Source organism: Protopterus annectens, chromosome 3.part1, assembly GCF_019279795.1.
Source record: "Protopterus annectens isolate FY-2018-M chromosome 3.part1, PAN1.0, whole genome shotgun sequence".
NCBI lineage: Eukaryota > Metazoa > Chordata > Ceratodontiformes > Protopteridae > Protopterus > Protopterus annectens.
Genome location: NC_056732.1, coordinates 1435118362 through 1435130757, shown reverse-complemented (window position 1 = coordinate 1435130757; position 12396 = coordinate 1435118362). Strand labels below are relative to the sequence as shown.

The 12396-nt window shown below is 39.7% G+C and overlaps 1 protein-coding gene across 2 annotated transcripts in view; it reads right to left on the bottom strand.

Moving 5' to 3' along the window:
* MINDY3 (MINDY lysine 48 deubiquitinase 3) overlaps positions 1-12396 on the bottom strand; it is a 2129565-nt gene that overhangs the window by 1167895 nt on the left and 949274 nt on the right. For both annotated transcript variants that reach the window (XM_044067502.1, XM_044067503.1), the window contains exon 8: positions 60-139. In XM_044067502.1, the coding sequence (XP_043923437.1) occupies positions 60-139 (80 nt within the window). The remainder of the gene's footprint in view (positions 1-59; positions 140-12396) is intronic.

Below are 12396 nucleotides of genomic sequence, written 5' to 3'. Positions count from 1 at the left end.
CATCACACTTAAATTTTACTAGATCAGTAATTCAAAAGGTAAAATGTTGATCAACTTACTCATTCCAGAACATTCTCTGTCTCCATCCCATACATTGGAAACAGCACGTCCTGTTATCAACAGACTGATTAAGCTTTGACTGAAAACACACAAAATATATACAAATGTAAAGCATGAAAAAATCAAAAATTCTACTGCTTATGCTGCTAAACAGTAAACATCAAATCCAATTCAAGCTCTACAAAAAAAAATAAATAAATAAAAGAAACTTCAGACTTACCAAAAATATCATTTATTTGGAAATGTATTTCTTGTGAAATCATATTTAACAACAGTAGGAGAACAAATTTGTTAACTTTTTCTTCACTGAGCCCAGGCAAAAAATGCAAAGAAGAGTTATGGAATATAATCATCATAAAACGGATCTTAGAGAAAAGTACCAACAGTAAATCATTAGCATAAGTATTAAACCATTACAGGTGTCCATCACAAGCATCTATCCCAATTTTTCATTATCTGTATGATAGAACTCTTCTACAAACAGTGTCACTCATGTCAGTATAAAATTGGCAGTTCTCTGTGTTTGCCACTGTCTATTTGGAACAGCTATTCATGCTAGGTGGGTTAAGCTTAATTATTTTAAGTTATATACAGTTTTGTGTGTTTGTATTAAGTTAACAGGTTGTGAGGGTGCTCTGGGGTGTGTTTTTTGAAGATTTTCATTGAAACAAAAAGTCTTGTAAAATGAGACAAATCTACATGGAGATAAAATGTATAAATGAATACAATATGTAGGAAAAGTGAGTTCTTATAATGGTAACAATTTCCACATTATCTTGGAATGTGAATGGTCTCACAGGTATACGCAAAAAAAAAAAAGGAAAGAATAATTACATTAAGCAATGCAGGGTGCAACTAGCAATGCTACAGGAGACACATTTGGAAAAAAAAACTGAGCACATGAATTTGATAAAGGAAGGATATTCAACAGAATATCGGGGACAGAGGAAAGTGAAGTACGTATATAAATTGCTAGAGGACCTCCAATAGAAGAGGAAAAAAAGATATCAATGGTAGATTTGTGATAGTAAGGGACTACTGGGAAGGGAGGAGGATTATGGTGGCATGCATTTATATTCCACCTAAAACTGCTATTATGGAGCTTAAGAAATTTTTTTGAGAAATAAACAACTTTTGGCAGGGAGTAGTATTCGTAGGCGAGGACTGGAACTTGATTTGCAACAATGTGAATATACTGGGGGGGCCTAGAAGAGAAAATATAACAAAATTAAAAGCAAAATGATGAAATGTATGGCTTGTGATGCTGGTCTTCCTGCTTTTTTTTTTTAGTTCCTGTCTTCTGGACGACTTTTGTTCCGTCAATGCCATAATGAAAATTAAATCTCCAGAGCTGCTGACTGTATGGAGGGCTAACTTCTTTTCTAATAATAATGCCACTTTATGGACTTTGGTGATGGTGGCAAGTTAAGATGTAGACAAGTTCCATCCCACCAAAATACTATCAAGTTTGTATGAGGCAGTTGAAAAACATATAATAAACAGTAACATCGGTTGTTTCATGAGAGATGAAAGAAAACTAAGAAAAAGCAGAAAAGGGTGTCTGCCAATTCCTCAGTCCCTGAGTGCAGAAACAAGCATGGCTACCAAAGGGAAACAGAGGAGAATTTCAGGAAGTCTGTGTTAAAATGTGTTATTAGAATGAATGAATTGAGGACCCTCTGTTATGTTAAAAGGGCAAATAAGAGAATCTAGGAAGTGGAAGAAACACGAGAATCTAGGAAGTGGAAGAAACACACTTGGGATATTCTGATGAGCTGGCAGCCCTTAAGGAAGGTGAAAAAGTCTACAAGTGACTGAGTTACTAAACTGAAGGTAATTTAATTAATTACATCCGAGTGACGCCTCCAGGTGAATCTGCAGGTAATTCCTACTGATGCCTCCAGGTGTCAAATATTGCTGGTTCATATTTGCATCAATAATTCCAAACCCATACTATGTACAAGGTTTTAAAAGATTTTGTCTTAAAGCTTACACAATGGCAAACTCAACTGCATTAATATTTGACTCTGCCTAGTGCAGGTAAAGAGATATTAAATATTGTTTTATTATATTAATTTATATATATATATATATCATTTTCATATTTTTTCTAAATATCTCAACAACCAAGTAACACAGACAGAACTATTTAGCATCATATGAAAGCTCTCAGCTAGATGAACAAATTGTTGCTGACAGTTTGTGCGTATCTTGAATGGCTACTGAGATATTGTAAGTTGTTTATAAAACATTACAAACATAATAGTTAGTGTGTTCACTGTGACTTATAAAATTCAGACCTAGAACCTAAAGAATACTACCACTATAAAAAATAGTTTGTGCTGAAGAGTTGTCATTTATACTTCTTTCATAACGCCTGTGGTTGTTTGAAATGTGAGGGCATAATTTAATTCTGCCAAAAGGCTTAGGCTCCGCCCATTGGAAGTTACAGTGTTCAGAGCTCTATTGGAGTGAATGAGTTAAGAAGACAAAGCAGGAAAAACTTTTTGAAGTACTGTAGTTGGCAGGGCTGGATGAGTAAGTAATGTAAGCTGAGTAAATGGGCCAGAATACAGACAGAGATCATTCTAGTGGACAGAGTACATAAGGTGTACACAGCACAAGCCTCAGACAAGAGATTTCATTGCCTGATTCCAGTTAAGTTGTAAACCTTGAGACAACAGAAAGGAAAAAGCAAGCCATGAGGTTAAAATAATTTAACACTCTAGGGCTTCACAAAATTTTGGTTGGTAAGTTACAACAGGAAAAGGTAGACAAGAATATACTGAAAGATAAAAATTACAGGTAGACTAATCCAGGAACCAGAACAGAAACTTTAACATTGTTGTGGAAGAAAGATAAAAGACTGAACATTAGCAACAACCATTTTCTTTTTTTTCCTTTGGGAATAACTGCTCCATGGGGACTAGACCTGAAAGAAACAGGTTCATCCTTTACTTTAAAAAATGCAAGATCAACTTAAAATTTAAATGACTATATACAGCAACTTTCAAGATATTTTTCCCACATGGTAAAGTGGCTGAAGCTGAGGAAAGCAGTGGAGTTAAGGAAGCAGAGAAGGCCTGTGTGGCAGAGGTCCAAGTGAGAGATGGCCAATAAAGCTTTTCTATCTTCAAAGTAAAGATGTTGGATAGGCAAAGAAAGGCTAGTAAAGTTGCTAAGAAAATAGTAAAAACATCAGGAGCAGACAGACATTTGCAACTGGATTTGCAAGAAATGAATCAAGTAACCTAAGGTAGGAAATTTTACATATAACTAAGCAACTGTGGCACATTGTGTAAAGATGTAGGAATCACTAATGCATTTCAACAATGGAATTTGATGTGAATTCTAAAGACAATTTTACTTGACTTCTAATAAATGTTAAATGTGGAACTGTTTGAGCCATTTCATGTGCCACACTAAACAGTGCTGGCTGATCATTGGAACTTAATTTTAAATGTTTACCTAACTATGGATGAAAATGTGGGTGAGGGAACAGCTCCAAAAGACTGGAAGGAAGGGGGTGGGGAGGTTAGTTTAGAAAACAATTGGGGATAACTATCTGCTGTAGAAAAAAAGTTTTATTTGACTGGGAAAGATAGTGTTGGCCACAATCAAGGGAATAAGAGCAGATAGTAATGAGGGTAAATGCTGATCAACTAATCAGATAGTAGACAGTGAAACTTAAAATTCTGTGCTTGGTGTGAGATGACAAGTGAACCTATTGAAAATTTTCTGGAAGTTAGTAAAGTGAAAAAATGTTGAAAATTGAAACATATATTCTTTTGAGTTGGGGGAGCACACTAATGAAGAAGCATCGCATTCTCATGTTTGCTCATGTACTCCATGAGCCTTAAGCTCAATGACATACAAGGAAAATGAAACAAGGAGAGTTTTGTAATAAGAATGTATATGGTTATGCAGGCTTTGGTTCTAGGTTGTAGATTAGGTAACCCAAATTTAATGGTATTTTTTAAAGAAGTTTTCTTTTATGTATAAAAAGTGCGGTTAAAGATAAGTTACTGAAGCCTGGAAAAAAGCAGCAATGGGACAAATTCAGAGGGGAAATGTAAGCAAGGGAATTTGTTGCAGTTGGGAAAAGCCTACATAACAAAACAAAAAAATGACACTTCATTCAGTTGCTTTTACTGCAATTGTGTTATTCCTACTTTATTACCTTATTTTGCTTTGCTGCTTGCTCTTAAGTGTTCAAATGTTTTTATTTTGCTGCATTTATTACTGCTTGTTAGTAGCCTGATTAAATCTACCTGTTATTCTAACCCTCTTAGTTTTGGTTTTAGCACTTGAGCTTCGGGCCAGTTACATTACATTTAAGAAGGTTTTTGTGGTCTACACTCATGTGGACAAACCCTTATCAAAACCCTCTCTCCATAAGTCTGTCCAAGTTTCAGAACACTATGTCTGGACAATTCCCATCAATTTCTCCTGCCATCCTGGTCGACATGGGCATACTGAGACAGTGTAGCAACTGTCTCATGTTCACCGGGAACCCCCTTCTCCAACACATAATTCTTCTACTTGCGAGAAATGCATCTCTATCAGTAACCTGGAATCCATGCTCTCTCATGCCACAGTCAGTACTCCTAACAAATGGAGGTTGCCAGCACAAACACCATACCACCCACATCACATAGCCAAGCACAACACACTTTCACCTATGCAGATGTCCTCAATAAAAACTTACCTAAACAGCAAAAACCTCCAAAACACACTAACAAACATTCCACACACAACACCAAACACATCACAGGCAGTACACAACACACCATTGTCTCACAAACACAGCCCATAAAGCATAACAATAAACCAACTCAGTCCATAAGGCATAACAATAAACCAAACATACTAGCCATTGGCGAGTCAGCTGTGAGACACACAAATGTCCTCCTCACCAGGCTCGACAAGGAGAAAATCAGTCAGTTGACTGTCAGGTGCTAGAATCCGCCACATCACACACATACTTAAGTCTCTCCACAACAGGTACTAGTATGACTCTGTCATTGTCCATGTTGATGTGAGATGTACCTCCCTGGACTATATGAAGAGAGACATGATTGAGCTCTAAGTATGCATCCCAGGCAGGTATGACCCTAGCCCTAAGCATTATCCTACCTTCACCAGCAATAATACCACAATGCTAACAAAAAAATAAATGACTTCAACAACTGGCTTAGTTTCTGGTGTCATTCCAAGGGGATCCAGTATCTGTCTGCCTGGGATGACATAGCTGACAGGCCTCATTGCTTTGCCAGAGATGGCCTCTCCTTGTCCACCCTGAGATTCCGGATTCTGACCAAGGCTCTTACTTCCCCAATTGTGACTTTTTTAGGCAATGTCCCAAAGACAAATCATCCCACATGAAAGATCTGTCAAAAAGCAAATTGAAGGTCATGCTGCTTAACTCTAGGTGCCTGAACCTGAAAATGCACTGACTACTGGAGGGTCTCCTCACACTGGAAGACGCTAACATCTGTGCAGTCACAGAAAACAGAAACTTAGTTCAACGCTGCAGAGAGCGCCCCTGTCTTACCAGGCTATACCTCATTCCACACATTCTGACTCCAAAATGAGGTCAGAAAGACTAAGGGTGGTGCAGTCTCTATCTTCATTAAAGATAAGCACACCTCCAGACTGGTTTTCCAACATGATGCACTACAACTATTCCAGGTACAACTGACAGTTTGCAAGACACCCATCCAAGTTATAGCCAGCTATAGACCCTGTCTCCATGACTCAGGACTCCCACTCCTCCTACCTGGACCTACATGACTCCATCAAGGTAACCCCTAACTTCCTGATCCTTGGTGACTTTAACTACCCCACCACAGACTGGGTGAACTATTCCTGCACTAAAGCACTCATCCAACGATTCCTTGACTTCATCAATTCTAGTGCACTAGAACAGCTCATCTCATCCCCCACAAGGGGAGATAACATTCTGGACTTGGTTCTCACCAACATGGGCAACCACTGCACCACCCCATAGTAAGTTCTTCCCTGGTGAGATCAGACCATTGGTCTGTCTCACTCAAAGTTTCTATCCCACCCCCAGCCATAACCAGGCTAAAGAATTTCTCAAAAGCTGGCTACAACCTCCTAAGGGAGAGTAACAGTAGCTTCACTCCACTGCCCTTCTCAGGGGATGCAGACAACTATGCTGAACAGTACGCCAATGCAGTATACAAGCACCTGTACAACTGCATGGACTCAGCCATAAACAATAAAACTAAAACCTGCTCCTCAAGGAAACACAAACCTATCTGATGGACATCCTCTATCAACAGGCTTTACAACAAAAGGAAGAAACTGTTGTCCAAGGGTAAAAAGGTACAAATTCCCAATTGGAAAAACTCCCTCCTTAGCCTCAACAAGCAAATTAGATCACTAGTGAAAACCTCCAAAGCCAATTATTAATTGAAACTAGTCTCTGAAACAAAGGGAAACTACAAAGCCTTCTTCAGTTACGTTGGGAACCTTCATGGCAAAGCCCAGGTTTGTTCCGAATTAGTTCTTAACAGTACCACTTACACTGATACTGTTGACTTAGCCAACTTGCTAGCAGATAGGTTCATTGCAAATTTCATTCCCCTGACCCTCCTCCCAAGGGGCCATTCAACATCCCCGATACATGTCCCACACCTCACATCTCCATAAAACAAGTGTTAAATGCCCTACCCAAGGCAAAGAACACAGCTTCCATGGGGCCTGATAGTGTCCCAGGCTGTATACTGCACCATTTCCAACAAAAACTAGCTTTGCCATTGAGCACACTATTCAACCGCAGCCTAAGTACAGGCTTCATTCCAGCAGAGTGGAGAACTGCGTTGTCATCCTTTTGCACAAAGGTGGTGCAACAACTGACCCTGGAAACCATCGCTCCATTGTTTGTTTAGATTTTGATTTCCATTTTCTAGTAATTGCTTTTTGGCAGCCACCATAATTAAACTTAACAAGGCCTTACTATGTATAGGTAATTCAGATCCTGTATCCCAGCTCAAAAAATCATTTCCTTAGTTACACTCACTCTGCAAGAAATTTTTAAAGTCTGCCAACTCATTACACTCTGAGAAAGGGGATCATATCACTATGGAAGATAAGGAAAGGAAGAGTTGCAATAAGAGTTTGCAACTCTGAAACTCTTGTAGCAGAGGTAAAGTGATTATTAGAACTGTTTTCCATGTGCAAAATTTTAGTGATGGTGAAAGCTGCTGGCTCATAAGGTGGCACATTAAGTTTCTCCAAAACAAAATTAAAATCCCAGGGAAGGGGGTGGGAGGATGGCTCAATGGTTAGGGTGTTTACCTTGCAGACACAAGATGCAGGGTTTGATTCTCACATGGGGTAAATGGCTAGGCTTAAAAAAATGGCCCACAAGGGCAGTTAGCCTAGTACTAATCCATGAAGCTATGAACCTAAGCGAAATAGCCTTCCTGAGAGGATTCAGATGAAAGATGCCTTTTAAGAACTGTTGGACCTCAATTCTAGAGTGCAATGGTGCATTTAAAAGCAGCCAAGCTGAGACAGCAGATAAACGGGATTTGATGTAGGAGTAGACGAGACCACTTTTAAGTAGCTCACGCATGTATGACTGAATCATAGGCATATCCTCATTCATTTTGTGATACGATGCAGAAAATCTTTTCCATTTGGACATGTAAGATTTTCCAGCAGTCAGCTGTCTTACCTTCTGGAGTACCAAGAACCTATCCTCTGAGAATTGATGTTTGAAGGGAAATTAAAATCCTGTCACCCAGACATCTGGGTTGAGAGCCTGAAGGTTGGGGTGAAGTACAGACTCTGCTCTGTGCAACTGGCCAAATGAAGTGGGAGGAGTAATCAGTGCTGCCTGGGCCAAAAGGGAAAAAGTAGATTTCTGGACTGTCCCTCTAGATCTTCAAGATAACCTTTGGGATTAGGAGGAAGGCATGTAGGAACATCTCCATCCAGTTGAAGGGCATAGCATCCTTCCTCCATGCCCGGAGAAGAGTACTAGGGCAGAACAGTCTGAATTATCTGTTCTGGTTGAAGGCAAAAAGATCTATCTGAGATTTAGCCTACTTGTGAACTATGTTCATAAAGACCTCTTGGTGCAACATCCATTTGTGGGGGGCTTCTCTGGAACTGCTGAGACTGTCTACAAGTATGTTGTCCTCTGAAGAAATGTAAACTGCCTGTATGGACAGATTTCTTTCCATTGCTATGTCCCTTGACCTTTAGAGCTAACCTGAACAGCTGTTAAGACTTTATGCTCCCCTACTTGTTGAAGTACCACATGACTGAAGTGCCATCTGAACACTTTCAGGGGGTCTGGGCTCCACAGATGAGACAGCAGCTGTAAGTCTTGAATGAGAGCCTTCATCTCATTCACACCAATATGTTCCCCGAGTTCTCTAGGGATCCACTGCCCCTGAACTGTTGTAGAGCCTGTCTGCACACTTATCCCTTGGGTTCTGCAGAAGGTTATAACCGGAACTAGGAACTTTGTGAATATTCTGTGAGCTGTAGACATGCCACAAGGTAAAGCAGAGAATTGAAAAGTGTGAAGAGATGTAAAATCTGATAAATTTGGGATATGCACATATACATCCTTCAGATCCAGGGTGACCAGAAAGGTCTGAGGAAGGATGATGTTAAGTGGAGTATGGAAAGATGGTATCCTGAAAGAAGGAAATTTCAGAAAGGTGCTGAAATAGGACAAATCTAGTATGGGTCTCCATGTTCCCTCTTTCCTGGGGACCAGGAATCATCTTGAATAGAAACCCTATCCCTAGACTTGAGGTGGAATGGATTCTGTAGTCATGAAAGAACAGCAGGGGAGGATGAGATGAAATTGATTTGCAAGAGGAGGATGGATACCCCTCAGGGATGGAGTTTCCTTCCTAGACATATTGTAACTGCTTTGCTGATAAAAAATACCCACCTGTCTGAGGTAACAAATTACCAGGCTTGAAGGGATAAATGAAACCTTAAGGAATGAGACAGAAAACAGACAGTTTGAAGCGGGGTTGTCTGGAAAGGATTTTTTCCAGGCTTGGAATCCTGCTGGGGTTTCTCTTGACATCTTTTCTTAGCAAGTTTCTTCTCCTTTTGAGGGACATTTTGTTGCCTATGAACAAAGGTTGTGGGTTTACAAGGGTAACTCCCTCGGTATCGAGGCACTGAAATAAGAAAAATCTGCTTAAGGTCCTGCAATAATTTGCCTTTTTTCCTGAAGGATTTGAAACTTTCAGCAGCACAGGGGACAAAAAAGAGATCTCTATGGAAAGGGAAGTTTAGAAGCTTGGCCTTGACATCTACTGGTTTGAGACTGAAGGAAAAGCTAAGCACACCTGCAAATGGCTGAGCCTGTGCATGCAGTCCTAGAAGACGCCTCTAGAGCATCACAGATGCATTTAATGGAGTGTCTGGCTGCTTGTGTGGCAATGCTGAGCAAAGAGATAGCCTGAGACTTATGTTCAGAATCTATGAGTTTGGCTAGAGACTTATTCAGGTTTCCCAAAATGGAAAGTAAATACTTAGTCATCTGCATTTGGTAGGTAAAGGCTCTGAAAGCCAGCTTGGTAGAGATATAGACCTTTTTTCCATACCATCTCTATCAGATGGCAGGACATTAGACTTCAATGAGAGGTTTGGTAGTTTATCAGCAGACAAACAGAAGACTGCAAGGACTGCTACCAGATTCTTGTGCACATATTTTATGTTCTCTGGCACTTTGTAGAACCTGTCAGGTTTCTTAGGTGCAGGAGCCTGTCAATCTGGATTAGAACAAGTGGAAGAAAAAGGCACAGCTAAAAAGGCTGTTTGAGGACAGGCAGCACACTACAAGGCTGTAGTGCCCCAACTTCCCAAAATTCATGGTTCTATTTCTGCATGTCTGAGACCTATTTAGTGTTCCATTCAAAAATGCTGCAGTATTCTGGAAATAGTTTCTGCAAAAGAAATTTCTTCTGGTGGAGAATCTGGTGATAATGTATACTCATCATCTGAGGATAGTTGCTCAGGTGAGTGTATTTGGGAGGAATAGGCCAGTGGGTCATTATCTGAATCAAATTTCTGCTCTTCTGAAGAAGATTCATTCTGCCTTTTCAAAGATGGAGGGGAAGAGGAAAGGAAGGCGGCTTCAAAGACGGTATGGCTTTAAATAAGCCTTGAGAGAAGTCAGCTATTCCTTCTCCTTGCATCCTCTTCACTGGGATATTCACTCAAACAAAGAGTGGTGTGGAACCTTCTTTGACCTCAATACAAAAAAGGTACAAAAATCTGAGGCATACTCTCTGGTCCCTATGAGATCAATCACTCTGGGTTCCTTCTTCTCTCCCATGGTGGTTGAAAATTCGGTCTCTACAGATTTGAGAGTGAGAAACGCCATACCAGCCTCCAGCAGGTATCTCCACAGAACTTGGACGTACCATGGATTCCAGTTGTGTCTCAGCAAGTACATCCAAGTTGGACTGTACAGCAAAAGTAACCACTTGTTTCTTGAACAACTTCTACAGAGCAAGCAGGACTTCTAAGGCTGAGGGTTCCTTAATTTTGGAAAGTGTGAAGCCCTTAAGACAATGGGTCTTCAAATATGTCTTGAAGGAAAACTATCCTAGTAAGAAAGATTTTAGGACCAAACAAATGGCAAATTTTTACAGTTACAATAATCCATGTTCAGCCCCTAAGCAAAACAAACAGAGAGTAAAGGTGTTTGTAAAGAATCTTCCTTCCACAGTTGCACTTTCATCTCTTAACTGAAATGGACAAATCTTAAAGATGAAAAACAAGAAAAAGAAGGTGCCCCAATGGGGTACTTATCTGACTAAGACTTGGCAGAGGTAACAGTATACAACAAGGTATACAGACTGACATTAGCAAAGCTTCTGCATTCAGACTATTGCAAGATAGTCAGAGGACCCTACACTCAAGCATCCCCTTATGTACCTCTACACCTGTGGGCTGACATCATACACTGGACATATGGAGCACCAAGAAGGTTTTTATTTTGGCACTGGTACTCAAAGGATATCAGCTTATCCTTGGCAGGATAACCCACAAGTACTTGAATACTGCAACAGTGGTCTAAGGAGGACATCATTTGAAGATGGTACAGTTAACAGCAGATCTTTGAGGAGTAGTCAGTCTAAACCATAACATTTGAGTTGCATCCTTTTTACACATGTCCTTTCCTGGCCCTCAAATTCTGAAATCAGTAGCTTCATTTCAAGTAGGTACCAATACAGGTCTTGACTAAAATGCAGTCATGATGGCATTCATGTGGTTCTCTTGCATACAGCATATTGCTGCATGCTTTCTTCATTTTCTTAAGATATGAAAGGATGGAGGTGGTAAACATACCACCTTCACATGATTACAATTACATACATCTCTTTGCTTATGAGTAGATAAGCCCTGTGATTACCAACATCCTTTTTATCATGCTCCAGCTTACCCATTCTCCATTGTAAAATCTTAGACCACCTATAATCCACATCCTCAAACAGTTGGTGAAAGTGTGCCTTGTACTTAACAGTGAAAAATAAATAATTTTGTATCCTCTTATATTAATAACCTCTATCTAAACCAACATTGCCTGTAACAGGTGTTCATTGTGAGCAATAACAGATGCACAAGCTCATACCCCCAATTATCGAACATGTATAACAGCTCTACAAAATATGCACTGCCATTTGCTACACTGTTTGAGTACTTTGGTTAAAACACAAGGGGACCTACTATGATAGTGTGCCCCATAATGGGTAACATTCTGTGAACTGCCCTAATTCTGTTGGCAATGGCGATCTACTATGACATCCTGAAGTAGTCCCCCCCAACCCCATGACAATTTTGGTTTAGACAATTATAACTCTGATAACTTCAACAAGGACAATTTTAATGTGGATATCCATAACTCTTTAGAGTTCCTCCCCTTCTCCAGTCCAACTAGATACAACAGAGGGAACAACAGAATACAGGAATATAATTTCCCCTCAGTATCAACAACTTCCTCATTTTTCCTACATGAGGAGAGTGCAAGGGGAGGAAAAGACATTAAACATGGAGGGTTTAATTTGTGAACATAAGTTTAAGGTGTACAACTACAGCAATGTCACTTTGGATGAAACACAGTTTTCTATTTTTAAAACGAGATTGACTTTTGTACCTTCATGGCATTTTAATTTAAGTAGAACTATGATTGATATCAAATTGTTCTTAAGGAAACTCAGTTTTGACGTAATCTTCATACACAGTGGTGGATCTAATGATTTTGTAATATGAAAAGAGTATTTTTAATCCACCACTACTCCCAAGTGGTGCAACATTTTAAAT